Source organism: Hypanus sabinus, chromosome 24 (genome assembly GCF_030144855.1).
Source record: "Hypanus sabinus isolate sHypSab1 chromosome 24, sHypSab1.hap1, whole genome shotgun sequence".
NCBI classification, from domain to species: Eukaryota; Metazoa; Chordata; class Chondrichthyes; order Myliobatiformes; family Dasyatidae; genus Hypanus; species Hypanus sabinus.
Genome location: NC_082729.1, coordinates 25525827 through 25547821, shown reverse-complemented (window position 1 = coordinate 25547821; position 21995 = coordinate 25525827). Strand labels below are relative to the sequence as shown.

Genomic DNA, 21995 nt, shown 5'->3' with positions numbered 1-21995 from the left:
TTCCTTCTTCGGGCCAGTATCTTTACAAGATGGGTTAGCCCAGCCATTATCAATGTCCTTCAGAGATTGTCTACCTGGCGTCAGAGGTCGCATATTAATGATTTGTGATATACAACCGGTACACATACCACCTGCTCTCACGGTTTCATGTGACACTGATCGGGAGATCTAATCAGGTGCTACTCCGTATCAAAGGGTGACCAGTAGGCTACTGCTGGTCTGGCAGCTGTTCTTGTCGATAGGTATCTCCGCTACACAGGAGGCTGTTGAGCGCTCGATTAAGATAACCTGTCGTAGATTGTGAATAGAAGACCAGACAATGTTGTTGAGGGGAAATTGCAAATCAGACATGATGGATTGGTAAAGAATCCCCGATGGGTTGAATGGCCTCATCTGCTTCTCTGTCTGATCGTCCTGTGGTGTATAAAATGGAATGTAATGAAGGGATATTCATCAAATTTAAAGTGTTTAATGTAGGTTGGAGTCGGGTTTCTCGGGCAATGGTGTGCTCTGGGACCTGTTCTTGTGTTTCATTGTTCAATATTCTGTATTCTGAACGCATTGTGCAATAGCCTCGCATACATGAATATAGCTAATCGGAACAGCGTTACGCTGGGGTCAAGGTACAAAATACAATACCAACATCAACCCATAACAAAAGGTTATATAGGTTAGCAAGTGCATATAAGATATCTACAAATGCAGTCAGACAGAAAAAAAATATAGTCTAAGACTATATTTAGATAATCCATGAATGTTGCAGAAATCGGAATCAGTATGTTAACAAGAGTTTCATAGCCAGTGCATGGTGACAATCAGTGCTTTCTTCCTCACTGGAACTTACTGTGTCTGACGCTGGTCGTAGATGATGGGATGGCGTAAGTGGAGCTTCAATTTGTATCTGATCCATGGAGTGAGTATGGAGGGAACTTCACGCTGTGCCTGATCCTGGGAGTGTGTATTGGGTCAGTGTGGAGGGAGATACACTGTGGGTCTGCCTCGGGTAATGTGAGAAGGGACGAATCGGAGGACCCTTCATTCTGTGTCTGACCCCGGGAAAATGGGATGGGAGAATGTAGAGCGGATTTCACTCGGTGTCTGATCTTAGGAGTCGCTGTTAGGTGCCCGTCACTGGGACAACTGCCTTAGCCGACACCACACATTCACTGAGTCAATGAATATGGCCTTGCCCCCTCCCTGACCCATTGCTCTTTGCGATACCTCCCTCCAAGTGGACCACAAGAAGAGGGTCATTCGGTTTGGGGGCTTGCTTGCCTCAATGGCCCAGCCAGCTAGGTAGGCTGGAGTCAGAGGTTTATGTTTTGGGTCTCGTTAGGTTAACCCATGCCACATAAGTCAAAGGATAGACCCCAGACTGAGAGTGATCGACCAGTCCTCTAGGTCTGGGACATCTCAGGACTAACAACCTTGACAGGGAAATGATCACCTGTCACTCATTCGGCATCCCATCCATGCCGTTCTACACCACTCTGTAGCACTGGCGGACAATTATGCTCGCAAAATTCACATAGTTGTCTCGCCCGGACAACACCAGTAACACCCCCTCTCAGCCCTGATGTTCTTCCCGCGAGGAGGAGCATCGAACACTACCACCAGCTGGGTCCCCCACCTCCGATCCATCCGCTAGTACAACTTCTTATAACCTAAGGCATGAATAGGCCAGTCGTCCGATCAAGTCTGTTCTGCCATTCCATCATGGCCAATTTAAGTCAATTCGATCACGGTCACCGTTTCTGAACCCTCAGCCTCGGCCTCAGCCATGGCTTTCAACAGGCTGTTGCAATACAAGGGCGCAGTTCACCCCCATCTTTCTGGAGGGCTGTTGGAAATGGGGAATATATACCGGCCTTGTTGGATCTCATAGGGAAACAGAAACGTTGAAATCCTACAATAAAATACATGTCCTTACCTGAGAAATCACTCGGCTGACCCATAGCTCTATATTGTTCTAAGCCCCTTGTACCTATCTTAAAGTCTCCTAAAAGACCCTATCGTATCCGCCTTCACCACCGTGGCCGGCAGACCATTCCAGGCACTCGCCGCTCTCTGCGTAAAAAAAAACGTACCCCTGACATCTCCTCTATACTTACTCCCCAGCACCTTAAGCCTGTTGTTGCAACCATTTCAGCCTTGGTAAAAAGCCTTGACTATCCATTGGATCAACGCCTCTCAACTTCTTAAGCACTTCTATTAGGGCACCTGTCATCCTCTGTCGCTCCAAAGAGTTGACCGAAACTGTTTTCATAAGGCACTCTCCGCAATCCAGGTAACAACTTTGTAAATCTCCTCTGCACCCTTCCTATGGCTTCCACATGCTTCCTGCAGTGAACCGACCAGAATTGAGCACTGTGCTCAAGGTGCGTTCTGACCAAGGTCCGATATAGCTGCAGCATTACCACCCGGCTCTTAACTTCATTTCCACAATTGACGAAGGCCAATACACCGTATGCCTTCTTAACCATAGAACCTGCGCAGTTCCTTCAAACGTCCTATGGACTCGGAGCCCAAGATCCCTCTGATCCTTCACACTGCCAAGAGTCTTCTGAAAGCAACTGGGCATTTCTAGTTTAACGTGCAGAAGCCAATGAGACCTTGTAATATTGTGAAACTAGAACTCACAGGAGGCTACAACACACCCAAAGAGCTCAATAACGATCGAGCCTATAGAGCACGCGCGGTTGAGCATTCCCCATTAACTACATTCCCCAACATCCTCCGCTACGCAGCGCATGCCCTCTGGCATTAGCATTTTAGACTACATTCCCCAGAAGCCTACAAATACCGCGTATTTCCACTTCTGGAAAGTGGCCGCGGCTCACGCAGTGTTCTGGTTTGCCGTCTGCTTTCCAAACGGGTGAATTGGCGTTTTCTCCGCCCGACCCCTCAGCTCCTTTATTGTGCCGAAGCACCTGGTCTCGGTGTATCCACCAAAAGATACAAGTCTGGCCGGTTGTTGATATTGGCGACGGCCACCTATCTCGTGGCCATGTTTGGGTGGGAGGCGCGGGCGCGACCACTGAGTAGGAGCAGTAGGGATGGAAGAGCGCGGTAAAGGGAGATACCATTGAGCGGAGTGGTGCTGTTGGGACCTGCCACTGAGGAGAAAGGAGACAAGTATTTAAAAATCGTCGTCGGCGGGATGGAGCTTCAGATGTTCGTGGCCCCGCCCTCTTCCCCAGTTCTCAACGCCAGGGCAAACAGCATGCATGAATAAAGTCTCATATCTGTTTACTCCAGATAGCCACTAAATACGGAAAGAACATGAATGTTGATAAAATAAAACACATCGACTCCCCCAGTGCTCCCGGCAACAAAAAGAAAAGAAACAAAACTCGCAGACCCAATATCCCCCTTCGCCCGCAGTAAAAAGAAGCAAACAAAATAACAATCGAATAACCCAACGGAGCCGCTCACACACAATAATTAACAGGTCAGCCCCCGCCCCCCGCCAATCGGCCACACGAAAGAAACACGGAAAAACTGAAGGAAACTCATTCATAATACAGTCCAATAATCACATTATTTTGAGAAAATGGGAAACGCCTTTTCATCTGTGCAAGAGGAGATTATCCACTCAAATACAGTCCTTCCGTAGGGAGAGATTGCCGAACCCGGTCCGATTGCTGCTGTTTCGGGACCGTCGATTCCTCATTGTTTCTCTTGGGAGCTGTCGCTGACACCATTAGATTTCGCTGCGATCTACTGTACTGGCCCTCAACACCAAATGGTGATGCAGCCAGTCAGAATGATATCCACAGTACATCTATCGAGATTTGCCAGTGTCACCTGCTCTTCGGAACTCTGCAGTGTTCCGGAGAGTGTTGAGCTCTCAGAATACTGGAGCACCTGAATTTGTTTGACGAGACATGTTAAAGAATTACACTTCTTCGTGTTTTTTTTTCACGAATGACTCGCTATTTGTGATGCGTATCCGGTGCTTTCTGTTTGGACTTTTTCAATTTATTTTGATAGGCTCGGGGATTCCATGGTACTTATTGCACTCCCAATTAGAGTTAATCGCGGGGTCCTAATTTTGGGCATATACGGTGTATAGGATATGTATCGTACTCCGATCCCCAAATCTTTTATTCTTTTCAAAGGTGTCATGGAATTTGGAGATGTTCATTGTCATCTCTACTGGTAACAATGATGTCACATAACTCCCTGGGAGCCTTGCAGTACCTGGTCCATAGCGTTCTGCCAGAGAGCAGGTGCAGAAGCTACTCCAAAACAAGCATATTACAGTGACAAGGATGTTTGTGAGTATTTATGGTGAGAAACACTTCGGACTCTTCTTCCATCTTCATCTGCAGGTAGACCTCAGCTAAATTCACTTTACTGAAGTGCTTTCCCTCAGATAGGTTCGCAAAGACAAGCTGTATCCCGGGCAACTGGCATTGATATACTTTAAGTATTGAATTGATGGAGACTCTCAAAACTCGTGATAGGACGATGGCAAGAATGAAAAACCAAAGAAAAATAGTTTACAGTCAGGAAGGGCAGGCAGATTATTGGACATAATTGCATTCAGCAGGGTGACTGTCAGTGCATTAGAGATGCAGAATAATAAATAGTAGCAAATAAAGTCCGCAATATGCAGTAAATCAATGCATGGAGAATATGAAATAAGGTAGATGATCCTGTTGCATTATTACAAATGATTAGGTACGATATTCTGTTCATCACTGAGTCGTGGCTGAAGGAAATTTGCAGTTGGGAGACAAATATCCAAGGCTGCACATTGTATTAGAGGGATAGGAAGGAAGGCGGAGGGGGTGCGGCGGCTCTGCTGGTAAAGAATGGCATCAAATCAGTAGGAAGATGTGACATAGGATCGGAAGATGTTCAATCCTTATCGGCTGAGTTAAGCAACTGCAAGGGTAAACTGACTCTGATGAAAGTATACAAAGGGGCCCCAGGAGTCGCTGGGATGCGGACCACAGATTACAACAGGAAAAAGAAAAGGCGTGTCAAAAGGATAATGCTATGAAAGTCATGCGAGGTTTCAACATGCAGGTCGTTTGGAAAAATCGGGTTGGAAATGAATGTCAAGAGAGTGAGTTTGTTGAATGCCTGGGAGATGTTTTTTGAGAACAGGTTGTCATTGAGCCTACTTTGGGATCAGCTATTCTGGATTGGATTTATGTAATAAACCGGAGGTGATCCGGAAGCTTAAGATCCAAAAAAAAAAAAATGGTGTGCAGAGGTATTCTGCAGGGGTTGGTGCCGGGAAGGCTTCTTTTTATGCTGCATATCAATAAGTTATGATGATGGAAACGTTGGAAGATGATACGAAGATTGGTGGAGCGAGAGTTAGAGTTGAGACAGATAGGATGCAGACGGACAGACAGATTCAGGGAATGAGCATAAAAGTGGCAAATGAAATATCATGTTGGATAATATATGGTCATGAACTTTGCTAGCAGAATAAATGTACGGTCTATTTTCTAAATGGGGGAGACATTCAGAAAATCGGGGATGCGAAGGAAACACCTAAAGGTTAATTTGGAGGTAAAATCGGTGGTGAAGAAGGCAAATGCAATGTTCGTATTCATTTCAAGAGGTCTGGAATAGAGGAGCAGGAATGTGATGCTGAGGCTTTTTAAGGCACCGATGAGTCCTCACTTGTGTATTGTGAACGGTTTGGGATGTCCATCTGAGAGGAGAAGTGCAGGCACTGGAGAGGGTTCAAATGAGGTTCAGAAGGATGATTCCGGTAATGAAAAGGATATCATACGAGGAACGTTGGATAGCTCCGGGTCTGTGCTTTCTGGAATTCAAAAGGTTTGATGGGATGTCATTAAAAACTTTTCTACTTGAACGGCCTAGTCAAATTAGATGTGCAAAGGATCAAATCTGCAGATGCTGGAAATCCGAGAAACATACAAATTTCTGGAGAACACAAGAGGCCAGACTGCATCTTGGAAAAAATGTACAGTCGACGTTTCGGGTTGAGAACCTTCGGCAGGACAGGCGGAAACAAATGAGGAGTAGATTGAAAAGGTGGGGAGAGATGAGAGAGCAACACAAGTTAATACTTGAAACCGGGAAGGGAGGGATGAAGTAAAGAGCTGGGAAAATGATTGGTGAAAGACAAAAAAGGCTCGAAAAGGGACGAGGACAGAAGATCATGAAAGAAAGTTAAGGAGGAAGGCACAACAGAGGGAAGCGAGTGAGAAAGGAAAATAGGGGATGAGGAGCTGTATAGCAGGGTGGGCATTATCGTGAATTTGAGAAATCAATTCTCATGCCATCAATTGGAAGAAGTCAGCGATTGCTATACCGGAATGGAAATTGGGCCGGCTCCAAGAGAGCGGAGACGTGATAGAATTTTGGAAGTTTTTGAATTGCACAGACAGAGAATATATTTTACCCAAGGTTGAAATGCCTAACATCAAAAGGCACGCATTTAAGAGGAGAGGGCTTTATTCCATAGGATATGCGAGGGCCAAATAGTTTACACCTACAGAGTGGTGGGTGCTTGGTGTTGCGCAGACTGGGTTGTTGGTAAACACAAATAGTTTAGAGTCTTGGTAGAGATGTTTATATCGGCAAAATGAGCTTAATGGAAGGATATCGACAGTGGATAGGCAGAGGAGATTAGATTATTTGGCCATTAATTTACTGGTTTAATTGACCCGGCCATTGTAGGGCGAATGGCCTCTGCTTGTGCTATACTCTTCTACTCTCTGTGTTCTAAGAGATTAGAATAAAAGTGCAGGAATGCATCGAACGCTGATCATACTTGCAGCCGACCGTCCACTGTGTCTGTGCTCAGGAGATCCTGGTCGGCTGAGGGCCGACGACGAGGTATTCCGTCAGACATTCCTATCTGAGGTGGGATTGTGGTTCGGGGTCTCACCCTGTAGCTCATGCTCGATGAAGGCCAGCTTGAGCGAGGCAAACAGGGAGCGCTTGAAGAGCTGACGGAAGTCGCTGCCGGCGAAGACGTAGATAAGAGGGTTGAGGGCGCTGTTGAATGAGGCCAGTGCTTGAGTGAATCTGTACCAGTCCACAGGAGTAATTATGTAGAAACGTATTAAGAGTACGCATAGACTAAAGGGGAACCAGCAGATCACAAAGGCGGCGACCGCGATCACGATCAGGCGTATGGGCTTCCAGGACTTAGCGAACCTTTTCCCGTGCAGCCTCCAGCCAACGACGGCGTAACTAATAACCATAATCACAAAGGGGGGGCCGAAGCAGCAGGCCATCACAACAGGTATAGTATTGAAAGGATACGAACTGAAGTGTATAGTCAGCCACATGGCAATGGCTATGACCCAGGCCACGAAGCAGTTCACACGTACCCATGCGAGTTTCAGATGTTGCTGTATCCAGATGGGCCGTGTAACAGCCAGGCAGCGATAGATGCTGATCAGACATAACAGATTTACGCTGGCAAAAGCGTTTAGGTACATAATTGATATACACAATTTCACGTTGATGTTACTGAAGTACCCACTGTGAAGCTGGGAGATGCGAATCATGAGGAAGGGGAGAAGCAGGCAATACATCAGGTCAGCCACAGCCAGGTTCAGGAAGAACACAGTGTGGGCAGTAGTCTTCAATTTGAAGCCCGTCACCCAGATGACTGCGCCGTTGCCCGGGACCCCCAGTAGGATGGAGAGGATGATGATAACTATTGACAAGACGGAAGGTGCTCCCCACTCCATGCTGAATGGACTATCCGTGGAATTGTAGGAGGGGAGATTCCCAATGAGCGTCGAATTGGACGTTCCTTCAGAGAGCGACATTGTCGGATCTGTTGGTGGGAAAATTGTGGAAGTTAGAGGGGTGATGAATTGAGCGAAAAGTTATTGAGGGGGGGAGGAGAACGAAGAAGGAAGGGGGCCACACGGAGCAGAAACTTGACACATAATATGGCAGTGAAGACGGAGTAAGTGCTGCAGCGCAGACACCACAATTTTCTTTCATTATTCGCCACTGGAACCTGACCGCCCAGAACTGTCAAACACCGTGTGGTGGCTGCCCGTGTTTTAGCCTCCCCAAGTGAAACAAAGTCACACGGTGGCGTTCCCTATGAAGGGTATGCACCCGAACACCGCGGTTCTGTGGATCCTGGATCAGCTTCTGCAGCCAGGAGAATATTGCACTGGACTCTAGTGAGCAGGCTTCTACAGCCACTAATACGAGTTCCTGTTACCGTGTGGATTTGCTCCCGGTACTCCGGTTTTCGCCACGTTCCACAGACGTGTTAGTTATGAGGTAAATTGGTCATTGTAAAATATCTCTGTTACAAGAGGGCGATGGAGGAGAACCCAAGCGCTGGACAATGGCACGTCGACTCAGTTGGGGAGGCTGGCATAGACCTGAACGTAGAGCAGGAAACCAGAGGGATCTTGACAAGGAGACGGGATTCACAGGGACTCTCTAGAAACTAGAGCGGGACTTAGAATTAACGGTTTTAATCGGAACAGGGAACGACGTATCACACGAGAATCGTCCAACGAACTGGCAACCTGTTATCGAGTCGCGATCGTATTTATTTCCCAGTCTCTCATGAAAACAAAATGTACGATAATTAAGTAACTGGCAGCAATTGATTGAAATTCGGGCATGATCAGGGAGAAAGAAGTGTTAAAGTGGACCGGCCAAACGGAACCATGACAATCTCGTGATGAGGCCGCGGTTAAATAGGTTGGTTGCTGGGCGGTCCGGGCTCTTTGGGCAGAAAGGCATGTTCCACGTGAGTCTCTAAATACAGTATCTGCCTAAGACTTTTGCAGAGTACTGTATAATGCGGAGGAATACAGTACAGAAATATCCCACAATATTGTGCAGAAACAACTAAATACGTAGTCACATGGCCGATAGTGTGAATCGCGTCTGGTGACACAATTTGCAATTTCCTCACATGCATGTGCTCATCCAAACGTCTCTTAAAATATCTCAATGTATCTGCCACCACCACCTCAGACAGCACATTCCTGCTGATTACATATCATTTCATCTTATCCCCTCTCAACTTCAACACATGTCCTGTGCATTTCTACCCTGGAAAAATATACTGTCATTCAACTCTATCTCTGCTATCAGAACCTTATAAACTACTTCAACCACTGCTCCACTACAACCATTACTAACATTACTACTACTACTGCTACAAGTACATTGCAGAAACAGACCCTTGGCCGAGCAGGCCATGCCTACGATTTTCCCATTTACACAAATAATGTTTGCAGCCCTTTTAATCTGTGACCCTGTATGTCTCATCTGCTCATTTCACTGCATAAATATCTCTGAAATGTAGTCATTGGACATGATATTTGCCATTCTGGCAGTCACGCCGAAGCTGTCAACTGATGATGGTTCAATAGTGATTGGCTTTGCTTTGCTACAGCGCCAACGAACCCAGTTCCATTCACGCCGCTGTCTGCAGGGAGTTTAGAAGTTCACCCCGAAAACGCGTGGATTTCTTCTGTGTGCTCCGCTTTCCGTGCATATAAGATTATGAGTCGGTAAGATATAGGGAGAGAATGAGGCTATTTGTTCGACCGAGTCTGTTCCGCTATTTTCCTTCTCAGACCAAATCTCTTGCTTCCCCCACCCCGTATTCGAACATGCCCTGACCAATTAAAAAACTATTAATATTTGCGTTAAAAATATATAAATATACAGCAGTCTGCTGGATGAATTCTACAGAATCACCATTCTCTGGCTTTAGGAAGTCCTCATAATCTCACTTCTAAAAGGACGGCCCTCTATTCTGAGGCTGTGTCGTTTATTCTTAGCCTACTTCAGCATAGGAACTATCTACTCCAATCCACTCTGTCGAGGCCATTTAACATTCGACAGGTTTCGATGAAGACAACCCCCATTCTTCTGACTTACGGAGAGTAGAAGCCCAGGATCATGGAATATTCCTCATATTACAAACTTTTCAACCGCAGAAACTTGAGACGCCAGTAGGTTAATTGATTACATGGGGGTAATTGCGCGGCACGGTCTCGTCGGGTCAGAAGGGCGTTTGCTCCATATCTATTTAAAAATTAAAATAAATTTTAAAAAGCCTATCACTTATATTCGGATAAGTTCCCTTTCCTTCCTACAAGATAATATAAACTTTACCTCAATGTTGATCCTACCATGGAAAAGCGATTCCAACTGTCTCCACCATCTCTGTAGCTGTTACCTTATTTTCTTTTGTCAGGTCATCCGTCAGCGGCTTTCGCCGCATGGAAAACTAGCCCAGCCTTTGCAACCTGTGATGTTCTTCTCACTGAACTATCGACAATCCCACTGCCCTGCCTTCATTGCATAAGTCGAGTGTAATCTCCTGAAAAACCCTCCGAAAAGCAGTAAGGCAGGGTTTCTTTCCCTGATCAGCCGCTACATTTCCAAATTAATATAAAAGCATGGAAATGTATCTCACCCAATCCAGGAATCTCCGGCTCCGTCCCGGTCCTTAGTAGTTTCAGATACTTGGACTCAGACGTTCATTTCTCTTGAACGCACGAAAGAAATATTGAACAGACTTGCACAGCGACGGGCGGTGGGATTCTTCGAGTGTTCGAGCTATATCGAGGAGTTGTGTCTTGTGCGGAAATTGGATGCTGATTTAGCAAAGATGAGAAATTGGTTCCGAGTTAGTCGAGGAGATGAGTTACTCCACCTCGGTAGAGACTCTCTTAGTTTCAAGTTCCAGGAAGCTCAATATAAGGAAGTTGAGGTGTTGACATCATGAGATTACATTTTACGCAAGAAACACTGAAGAACAAAACATTTCCTTTTATTTTTGAGAAGTAAAGTAGATAAAGAGGCCACGCAGTTAATTTCTGGAATTAACTCCATCTGGGCAAGTGACTTATTTAGCTTCAGACGGTTGCGGTTCCCCAGAACTTTCTCTTTAGGAATAGTGAATTTACACACTCCATGCTGGTGTCTTCCACAGTGAACACAGAAGGAAAATACCTACTCAGGTGGTCCGCAATTTCCGTGACCGCCTTTACTACCTCTCCAGCAACCTTTTACAGCCGTCCAAACTCTTAGGGTTTGAAGTTCCAAGAAGCTCAATATGAGAAATTTGAGCTGGTGACATCATGAGATAACACTTCACTCAGAAAACACTGAAGAACAAAATATTTCCTTTTACTTTTGAGAAGTAAAGTAGATAAAGAGGTCACGTAGCTAATGTCTGAAATTAACTCCTTATGATCAGGTGACTTATCTACATTCAGACGTTTGTGGTTCCCCAGAACTTCCTCACTAGGAATAGTGAATCCACACACTTCATGCAGGTGTCTTCCATTGTGAACTCTGATAGCAAATACCTACTCAGGTGGTCCGCCGTTTCCGTGTCCACCTTTAGTACCTGTCCAGCACCTTTATACAGCCGTCCAAGGCCTGAGGGTTTGAAGTTTCATGAAGCCCAATATGAGGAAATTCAGGTGTGGACATCATTAGATAATACTTTACTCAGAAAGCAGTGAAGAACAAAACATGTGCATCATTCTTTTGAGGGGTACAACAGATAGAGAAGCCACCTGCTTTATTTCTGCCGCACACTTTGCGAATGGACAGTGCAGAGGGGGTTTCTTTCTGAGATTACTCCATCTGGTCCAGGTGACTGATCTATTCCAGAACTATGAGGCTCTCCAGAACTTTCTTTCCAGGAATGCTGACTTCACACCCATCATGCTAGTGTCTTCCACAGTGAGCACGGATGCAAACTACATATTCAAGTCATCTATCAATTCCGTGACACCATTACTACCTCCACAGCACCTATTTACAGCGGCCCAATATCCATTCTCGTCTGTCTTTTACACTTTACTTATCTTAGGAAATATTTGCTATCTTCTTTAATATTATTGGTCAGCTTACCTTCGTTTTCCTTCTTCACCTTCTTAATCACTTTTCAGTTTCCTTCTGTTGCTTTTTAAAAGCTTTCTAATCCTCTGAATTCACAGTGTTTCTTGCTGTATTATTAATTTGTACCGTTTGGATTTCTGTTGGCTTTAACTTCTTTTCTTGGCCACGATTGTTTCATTTTACCTTCAGAATACTTCGTTCTGTTGGGATGTATATATGCGGTGCCTTCGAACTGCCGACGGAAATTCCAGCCGGTGTGTTCTGCCAACATCCTAAGTGTTCTTTTGCAATAAATTTTGGCCAACTCCTTTCCATGACCCTAATTACCTTCATTCTGCTTTAACCTTATGCATCTTTGTTTAGCGTAACTTTCTCAGAATAAATTCAATCATATTGTGATCACTTTTCCCTTACTGTTCTTTTTCCTTAAGCTTTTAATTCAATTCCTCAGCGACTAGGACAGGGAGTTCTTACACTTGCAGTTTCTTAGCTCTATCCACAACGATTCAATTCTTTTCTTTCTATTGTCAGCTCTTCCTAATGATTTAGTTTAATTTTTTCAACATCAGAGCCACGCCACCTCCTCTGCCGTCCTGACTGTCCTTGCGTTACATTGTAGATCCATGGATATCAGGCTCCTAGCTTTTATCTTCCTTCAACCACAAAAGGATATTGGACCGCCTCGGGTTCCGGTGTAATCAGTCCCTTTTGCACAAGTCATACCTTCCCCAGAAGAGATGCCAATGACAGACGCATCTAGGTCCCTGCGTGCCCACTGCACTAATTCATCAGTTACGCAATCATCTTCCTATTCTTACGATGACTGGCTCATGACACAGGTAGCAATTCAGAGATGAGCATCCTGAAAGTCTTGTTTCTTAGTTTCTACCGAATTCCCTAACATCTCTCTTCAGGGTTTCCTCACTTTGTCTCCCTATTTCATTCACGTCAGTTCGTACTAATACTTATCGCTCTCACCATCGTCTTTGGGACTGTCTTGGACCGATTCGGAGACATCCCTGATCCTGGCAGCAGGGAGACAACATGCCATTCGTTTATCGTTACCGCGCCCGCGCAACTTCATTTCATTTTCTTGGACTATGGGACCTCCTATTAACACTCTGCAGTCGTTTTTACATCTCTGCTCTTTGGAACAACAGCTCCAGATTCAGTAACCCGGTCACTTTTCCTCCACCTGTCATGGTAGGGCGACCCCCTCAACTGTATTTAATGTTGTATAATTATTACTGAGGGAAACAGCCACAGGTGTAGTCTGCACTGGCTGTGCAGTTCCACTCTTTATCATGACAGTCACCCTTTTACCTGTCTCCTGCATTCTAGGGTTGACGACCTCCTCTGTAGCCTCTGTCTAGCACCTCCCCATTTACCCGTATGAGCCGAAGGACATGCAGCTGCAGCTCTAGTTCCTTAAAACGTTCTTCTCAGGAAATGGAACTCGGTGCACCTGGATCGGATGTGTTTACCTGGAACTCCTGGTAATCCATATCACACAAGGAATGCAAAACACTGCAGCTGGAGCCATTTCCACTAAAAATGAACAAATAAGCACAAAGAGAGAGAATAACTTAAAATAGATTCTTCTCCCAAGCCTGATCTCGTCGAAATCTAATTATCCAAAGACACCACAGACACTGGCACACCCAAAATGATGGCCGCTGAAGTGGCACTTGAGTTAATGTTATTAATCCTTTCTAATGAATCCCTCTTGCTGAATGGAAGCTCTTCAAATCAATTTCCACGAAGCTCTGTCTTTAAAATCTCAATCGATCCCCGTTCTGATGGAAAAGTAGCTCTTTCTACAGTGATTTTGATTGCCCATCTCAGCGAAAACCTGTCGCGAAGGACTGCTTTTCAAATCATGAACACGGATCTGACTGAACGACAACTCTTTCTACACGCTATATCTTGCTGATTGGTTTCTCCTCAGCTCGGAGGAATTACCGTGAAATCTGTCTTTCAGATTCGATCGCCGTTCTGACTGAATTGTAGTTATTTTTACGCACCGCTTACGTTGATTGTCCAAAAGGTTTGGGAACCCTTGGTGTGGAGTGAGCCTCTTCTCCCAGGATCGTTACCTTGTCATGGTGGGGAGGATCGAGAGTTCCTGGGGTCTCGTGAGCGGGGCCGTCTGGAGATTAGCTCCATTTCGGATTTCCCATTGCGGTTATATCAAGGGAGGAGGTGGTTCCGAACAATGAACCCTCTGAAAACTGTGTGTATTTCTCCCTCTAATCATTGTTGAGCATTAGGGTGTTTGTAGCACGTTCTCTGAAGCCACTACACGGTCCTTGACAGATTAGTATCAGACAGTTGTGTCATGGATTGCAAGACGACTCGGGGCTTTTATTGATCCAGCCTTTGCCTGCCTTCACTGCCATCTTCTGCTAGCTTCACCAGCTCGAGATCGTCCAGCCTGTAAAAGGAGCCGGATGCTGTTGTGCTCCGAGATTTTTAGAGCAGCGGAATTGTTTAGGTTTGTGTCAGTCATTTAATCCTGGTATTTTGTGTTTCATCTTGTAAAGTGTATTCTGATTGGCTCGGTCACTCCGCGTCCTGTTATTACCAAAGTGGACACCTGATTTGAGCTTATTGCGAATATATCAATAGGACAGGCAGGAAGGAGAGGAGACGGCGTGGCTCAATTGGTAAAAAAAATAAAATAAATCATTAGAAAGAGGTGACATGGGAGCTGAAGGTGTTGAGTGAATGTGGATAGAGCGAAGGAACTGCAAGGGTAAAAATATCTTGATATATATATACATATAGACCCCCTAACAGCAGTAAGAACGTGGCCTACAAGTTACAAAGGGAGGTGGAAATGCATGCCAAAAGTTCAATGTGACAATACTCACGAGAGATTTCAATAGATAGGCAGATCAGGAAAATCAGGTTGGAGTGCGATTCCAAAAGGGGGGAATTCTAGTGTGCCTATGGGATGTACGTTTGAGGGCAGCTCATGGTTAAGCACTTAGAGTCAGCTATTCTGGACTGAGTGTTGTGCAATGAACCGGGATCGATTAGAGAGCTTAAGACAAAAGTATCCTTAGGGGAGAGTGACCAGAATATGATCGAATTCACTCTGAAATTTGAGAAAGCAAAGCTAAAGTCAGTTATAGCATATTAAAGTGGAGTAAAGGAAATTAAAGAGATGAAAGAGAGGAACTGGCCAGATTCGATTGGAAAAGAACACCAGAAGGGTTGTCGACAGAAAAGCAATATCTGGAAATTCTGAAAACAATTCTGAAGGCATAGTAGTTATGCTTTCTAAAGAGTAAGACTAATACTAACTGCAAAATGGCACAACCCTGTCTAACAATGGAAGTCAAAACCAACGTAAAAGGCAACGAAAGGGAGTACAGTAGAATAAAAAATGTCGCCGGAGTCAGAGGATTGAAAGATTTTAAATAGCATCAGAAGGTAATCGAAAAATATTAAGGTGGAAAGATGGAATATATAGATAAGCTAGCCAACAATATTAATGAGTATAACAACGATTTCCTCAGATACATAAAGTGTTAAAGAGAGGCCTGTTTGGATATTGGATTGCAGCTGAACGATGCTGGAGTGTTAGTAACCGGGAACAAGGAAATGGCGGATGAAATGAATAAGTATTTTGCATCAGTATTCACTGTAGAAGACAATAGTCGACAGTGGAAGTTTCGGTTATCGTGGATCATGAAGTTATCATTACTAGAGAAAACATTCTTCGGAAACTGATAGTTCTGAACGTGGATAAGACACTTCAACTAGATGGTGTTCAGAAAGAGGTTACTGAAAAGATTGTAAATGCATCAGTAATGATATTTCAAGAATCAGTGGATTTTGGAATAGCTCCGAAGACTGGAAAATTGCGACCGTCATTCCACTCTTCAAGAAGGGACAGAGGCAGAAGAAAGGTTAGCCTCTTACGCCAGTTAGCCTGATCGCAGTGGTTGGGAAAATTTTGGAGTCGATTGTTAAAGATATGTTTTCGGGGAACCTGGAAGCACATGATAAATTAGGCCATAGTCTGCATGGTTTCCTCAAATGATAATTTTGCTTGACTATTCTGTCGGAATTATTTGAATGAATAAAAAACAGGATAGGCAATGGCGAATCGGTCGTTCTTGTATGTATAAAGCATTGGTTGATTGGCAAGAGGCAAAGAGCGGGATTTAAAGGAAATTGTTTCCAGGTCGGCTGCAGGAGCTTAGTGACAGACAATAGACAATAGGTGCAGAAGTAGACCATTCGGCCCCTCGAGTCTGCACCGCCATTCTGAGATCATGGCTGATCATTCACTATCAATACCCAGTCCCTGCCTTGTCCCCATATCCCTTGATTCCCCTATCCATCAGATATCTATCTAAATCCTTCTTAAAAGCATCCAGAGAATTGGCCTCCACCGTCTTCCGAGGCAGTGCATTCCACACCTCCACAACTCTCTGGGAGAAGAAGCTCTTCCTCAACTCTGTTTTAAATAACTGACCACTTATTCTCATTCCATGCCCTCTGGTACTGGACTCTCCCAACATCTTGAACATATTTCCTGCCTCAATCCTATCAAATCCTTTAATTATCTTAAACGTTTCAATCAGATCCCCTCTCAATCCCAGCGTGTCCAAGCCCAATCTCTCCACTCTCTCTGCGTAAGACAGCCCTGCCATCCCAGGAATCAAACTAGTGAATCTACTCTGCACTTCCTCAATTGCTAGAATGTCCTACCTTAAACCTGGAGACCAAAACTGTACACAATATTCCAGGTGTGTTCTCAACAGAGCCCTGTAAAAATGCAAAAGGACATCCTTGCTTTTGTATTCAATTCCCCTTGTAACAAAGGCCAACATTCCATTTGCCCTCTTCACTGCCTGCTGCATTTGCTCATTCACCTTCATTGACTGGTGAACTAGGACTCCTAGGTCTCTGCATTTCTCCCTTACCTAACTCTAGACCGTTCAGACAATACTATGCCCTCTTGTTCCTGCTTCCAAAGTGGATAACTTCACATTTATTCACATTGAATGACATCTGCTAAGTATCTGCCCACTCACCCAGCCTATCCAAGTCTCACTGTATTCTCCTAACGTCCTCTTCGCATGTCACACTGCCACCCAGTTTAGTATCGTCAGCAAACTTGCTGATATAGTTTTCAATGCCCTCATCTAAATCGTTGACATAAATCGCACAGAGCTGTGGTCCCAATACAGAGCCCTGTGGTACCCCACTACTCACCTCCAGCCAGTCCGAGACACACAAATTCACTGCTACACTTTGCTTGCTATCTGCCAACCAGTTTTCTATCCATGTTGAAACCCTGCCCCCAATGCCATGAGCTCTGATTTTACTCACCAATCTCCTATGTGGCACCTTATCGAATGCCTACTGAAAATCTAGGTACACTACATCCACTGGCTTACCCTCGTCTAACGTCCTTGTTATACCCTCAAAAAACTCCAACAGATTAGTCAAGCATGATTTGCCCTTGGTAAATCCATGCTGGCTCGGCCTAATCCTATTTCTGCCATCAAATTGTGCCACTATTTCGTCCTTAATAATGGACTCAAGCATTTTCCCCACGACTGACGTTAGGCTAACAGGGCGATAGTTCTCCGTTTTCTCCTTCCCTCCCTGCTTGAAAAGTGGGATAACATTAGCCACTCTCCAATCTTCAGGAACTGATCCTGAATCTAAGGAAAATTGGAAAATGATTACCAATGCATCCGCAATTTCCTTAGCCACCTCTTTTGGAACCCTCGGATGCAGACCATCTGGACCCGGGGATTTATTAGCCTTCAGTCCTACCAGTCTACTCATCACAGTTTATTTCCTAATGTCAATCTGTCTCAATTCCTCTGATATCTTAAGACCCTGGCCCATCCATACATCTGGGAGATTGCTTGTGTCCTCTCTGGTGAAGACAGATCTAAAGTACGCATTAATTTCTGTTGCCATTTCCCTGTTTCCCATAACAATTTCTCCCAATTCATTCTTCAAGGGGCCAACATTGTTCTTAACTATCTTCCTTCTCTTCACATAGCTAAAAAAGCTTTTGCTATCCCCTTTTATATTCCTGGCTAAACTGAGCTCATACCTGATTTTTTCTGTGCGTTTTGCTTTTTTTTAGTTAAGATCTGCTGTCCCTTAAAACTTTCCCAATCATCTGTATTCCCACTCATCTTAGCCCTGTCATACTTCGTTTTCTTTAATGCTATACAATCTCTGACTTTCTTTTTTTTCAACCACTGTGGCCCCTTCCCCCTCTTTGAATCCTTCTTTCTCATTGGAATGAACTGCTTTTGCATCTTTTGTATTATCCCCAAGAATATCTGCCACTGCTAATCGACTGTCTTTCCTGCCAGGGCATCCGCCCATTTAACTTTGGCCAGCTCTTCCCTCATGGCTCCGTAGTCTCCTTTATTTAATTGCAACACTGACACCTCTGATCTGCCCTTATCCCTCTCAAATTGTAGATAAAAACTTATCATGTTCTGATCACTACTTCCTAATGGCTCCTTTACTTCAAGATCACTTATCAATTCCTTTTCATTACACATCACCAAGTCCAAAATAACCTCGTTCCTGGTTGGCTCAATCACAAGCTGTTCTAAAAATACATCCCTTAGACACTCCACAAACTCCCTATCCTGGGGTCCAGCACCTACCTGATTCTCCCAGTTCACCTGCATGTTGAAATCTCCCATAACGACTGCATTACCTTTAGCACATGCCAATGTTAACTCCCTAATCATCTTGTACCCAATATCCACGCTACTGTTCGGGGGCCTGTACAGAACACCCATTACCCTTACTGTTCCTCAGCTCAATCCACACAGACTCTACTTCCCCTGTTCCCAAGTCACCTCTTGCTGAATCTCATTCCTCACCAACAGGGCCACCCCACCCCCTCTTCCCATATTTCTGTCTCTACGATAGCACGTATGCCCTGGTACACTCAATTCCCAGGCCTGATCCCATTGCAGCCATGTCTCCGTTATCCCAACAATATCGTAGTTCCCCATTTTTATCTGAGCTTCAAGCTCATCTGTCTTATTTCTGACACTACGCGCATTCAAGTATATAATTTTTAGCCCATTCCTCCTGTCTTTGCTTAAAACACTGTCTACTGTACCTAACCCATCTCCTTGAACTTCCATCGGGCTAATTGCACCTTGAATTTTGATGACCTTCTCAAGATCACCCAAACCTTCTATTCATTTAACCCCACGCTCCTTCTGACCAACCTTCTGGATCTGGATCCCTGATCCCTGCACATCTAGTTTAACCCCCCCCCCCCCGAGTAGCATTGGCAAACACTCCTGCAAGAATGTTAGTACCACTCCCGTTCAGATGTAGACCGTCCCTTCGAAAGAGATCCCAATGTCCCTGGAACAAAGACCAATTATCCAAAAACCTGAATCCTTCCTTCCTGCAGCCTGAATCCTTCCTTCCTGCAGCATGCTCTCAGCCTCGTATTAATGTGCATAATCATTCTAATCTTCGCCTCACTCGCACGTGGCACAGGTAGCAATCCCGAGATTGTCACCCTGTAGGTCCTGCCTTTCAGCTTCACTCCTAACTCCCTGACTCTCTAAGCAGGACCCCCTCACTCACCTTACTTACATCATTGGTCCCTACATGGACCACTACATCTGGGTTCATGCCCTCGTTCTCAAGAATGGCCTGCACCCGATCTGAGATGTCCCGGACCCTGGCACCAGGGAGGCAACATACCATCCGAGACTCCCGATCTGCCCCACAAAATCTCCTATCTGCCCCCCTAACTATAGAATCCCCTAAAACTATCGCTCTCTTCTCTTCCCTCCTCCCCTTTCTAGTTGAGGGTTCAACCTCTGTGCCAGAGGCAGGACCACTACAACTCATTCCTGGTAGGTCATCCCCATCAACAGTATCCAGTACGGTATACTTATTGTTAATGGGAATGGCCGCAGGGATGCTCTGCGCTCTCTGCCTGCTCCCCCTGCCTCTCTGGACCGTCACCCATCTGCCTACGTCTTGGTTTTTTGGTGTGACTACCTCCTGATAACTCTATCTCTGCCTCTGCCTCCCGAATGATCCGTAGTTCATCCAGCTCCAGCTCCAACTCCCTAACTCGGGCTCCGCTTCTCTGTTGGGACCGCTTCTTTCTACGGCACATATCAATGATTAGGATGATAGAATTGATGGCCTTGTTGCAACGATTGCAGCCGATAGGAATCCGATGGGAGACAGGTCACTTTGAGGAAATGCGGAGGCAAAAAAGGACTTAGGCAGTTTAGGAGAATGGACAAAGAAGTGGCACATGGAATACAATGTCGGGAATTGTATGGACATACACCTTTGTAGGGGAAATGAAAGGGTTGACTGTTTTCTAATTAGAATGAAAACACAAAATTGAAGACACAATGGGATTTGGGAATCATCGTCCAGTATTTCCGGAAGGTTAATTTGCAGATTCAGTCTGTGACGAGTAAGGCCATTCGATGCAAGCATTCATTTTAAGTGGAGTAGAATATAAAAGCAAGGATGTAATTTTGAGTTTAAATAAAGAACTGGCGAGGCATCACATGGGCGCTTATCTTAGAAAGGATGTGCTGACACTGGTAAGGACTCACAGGAGGTTCAGGAAAACGTTTCCAGTATTGAATGTCTTGTCACATGAAGGACGCTTGATGGCTCTGAACCTGTGTTCAGTGAAATTAAGAAGAATGAGGAGTGACAAAATAGAAAGGTATAGAATAGTGAAATGCCTGGATAGAGTGGATGTTGGATGAGCATATTCTAAAGCGTGAGTGTCTCAGACCAGAGAATACAGTCTCAAAAAATGACTTCCTTTTGAACAGACATGAGTAGGGTTCTTCGGCCAGAGAGTGGAGAATTTTTGGAATTTCTTGCCACAGGTAGCTGTGGAGGCCAAGACGTTATGTACATTTAAGGCAGAGATTGATAGACTCTTGATTGGTCAGAGCATGATCGCATACGGCAGGAAGGCAGGAGACTGGAATGAAATAAGGATCGGCCATGATGAAACGGCGGAAAAGACTCAATGGCCTCTTTCCGCTTTTATATGCGATTGGCTTATTGTCTTATGCCCTTCCATTGGTTAACTTTGTTCTTCTGCAGTGATAATTTCTTTATTTCGCTGGGCTCTGCTCTCACTTAAGTTTAGTGGTGTATAACGTTTTATCAGACTTGCATATCCTTGTATTAAATGCTGAATACAGTTTTCATCGATGAAACTGTATCTTTAGAAGTATCATGGCACTGTTCTGAAATTTCTTTATGACTTTATTCCTTTATTCCCATCTGTCCTATGTAGCCTTAATCTTTGTGTGTACCTGTATACTCAGTGTATTCCAAAATTTATCATATCAGTTCTTATTTTTCTTCGTAAATATTGCTTCTAACCATTGTTGGTAGAATCTCAGATGGTGAAGAAAGTGCGCACAGGAGCGAGTGAAGTGTTGTCACAGCACCAACCTGGCACTCAACGTCAGTAAGACGAAAGAGATAATTGTGGGCTTCCGGGTAAGACGAAATAACACATACCAATCCTCATAGAGGGAATAGAATTGGGTGTCAAGATCCTGGGTGTCAAGATCTCTGAGGACCTAACGTGGACTCAACTTATCGGTGAACTGATAAAAAAGGCAAAACAGGGACTATACGTACTTCATTGGGATTTTGAAGAGAATTTGGCATGTCAACAAATACACTCAAAAACTTCTATAATTGTACTGCGGTGAGCAATCTGACAGGTTGCATCACTGCCTGGTGTGGAGGAGGAGGGCTGCGAAGCTGCGAAGGTTATAAATTTAGTCGGCTCCATCTTGGGTACTAGCCTACAAAGTACCCGGGACATCTCAGAAAGACAGAGTCCATTATCCACGATCCAGAGCAGGCCCTTTTTCACTGTTACCATCAAGTTTACAGAAACCTAAAGGCACATTCAGCAATTCAGTAGCAGCTTCATCCCCTCGGCCATCCGGTTCCTAAATAGACATTCTAACTTTGAACACTACCGCAGATTTTAAGATGTATTATTTCTGTTTTTTGCACGACTTTGTTCCTTCTCATATAAATATACTGTAATTGATATACTTATTAATTATTATTAGTTTATATATTCTTCTTCTACATTA

The 21995-nt window shown here is 44.7% G+C and overlaps 1 protein-coding gene across 1 annotated transcript; it reads right to left on the bottom strand.

Moving 5' to 3' along the window:
- Positions 1 to 6839: 6839 nt before the first annotated feature.
- On the bottom strand, positions 6840 to 7778 carry LOC132380711 (C3a anaphylatoxin chemotactic receptor-like). Its single transcript, XM_059949699.1, has one exon. It carries the CDS (start codon positions 7776 to 7778, stop codon positions 6840 to 6842), a length of 939 nt encoding a protein of 312 aa, XP_059805682.1.
- Between the last annotated feature and the right edge of the window lie 14217 nt (positions 7779 to 21995).

Coding starts and splice junctions, on each gene's coding strand:
- LOC132380711 (XM_059949699.1), bottom strand. CDS start 7,778: ATGTCGCTCTCTGAAGGAACGTCCAATTCGACGCTCATTGGGAATCTC.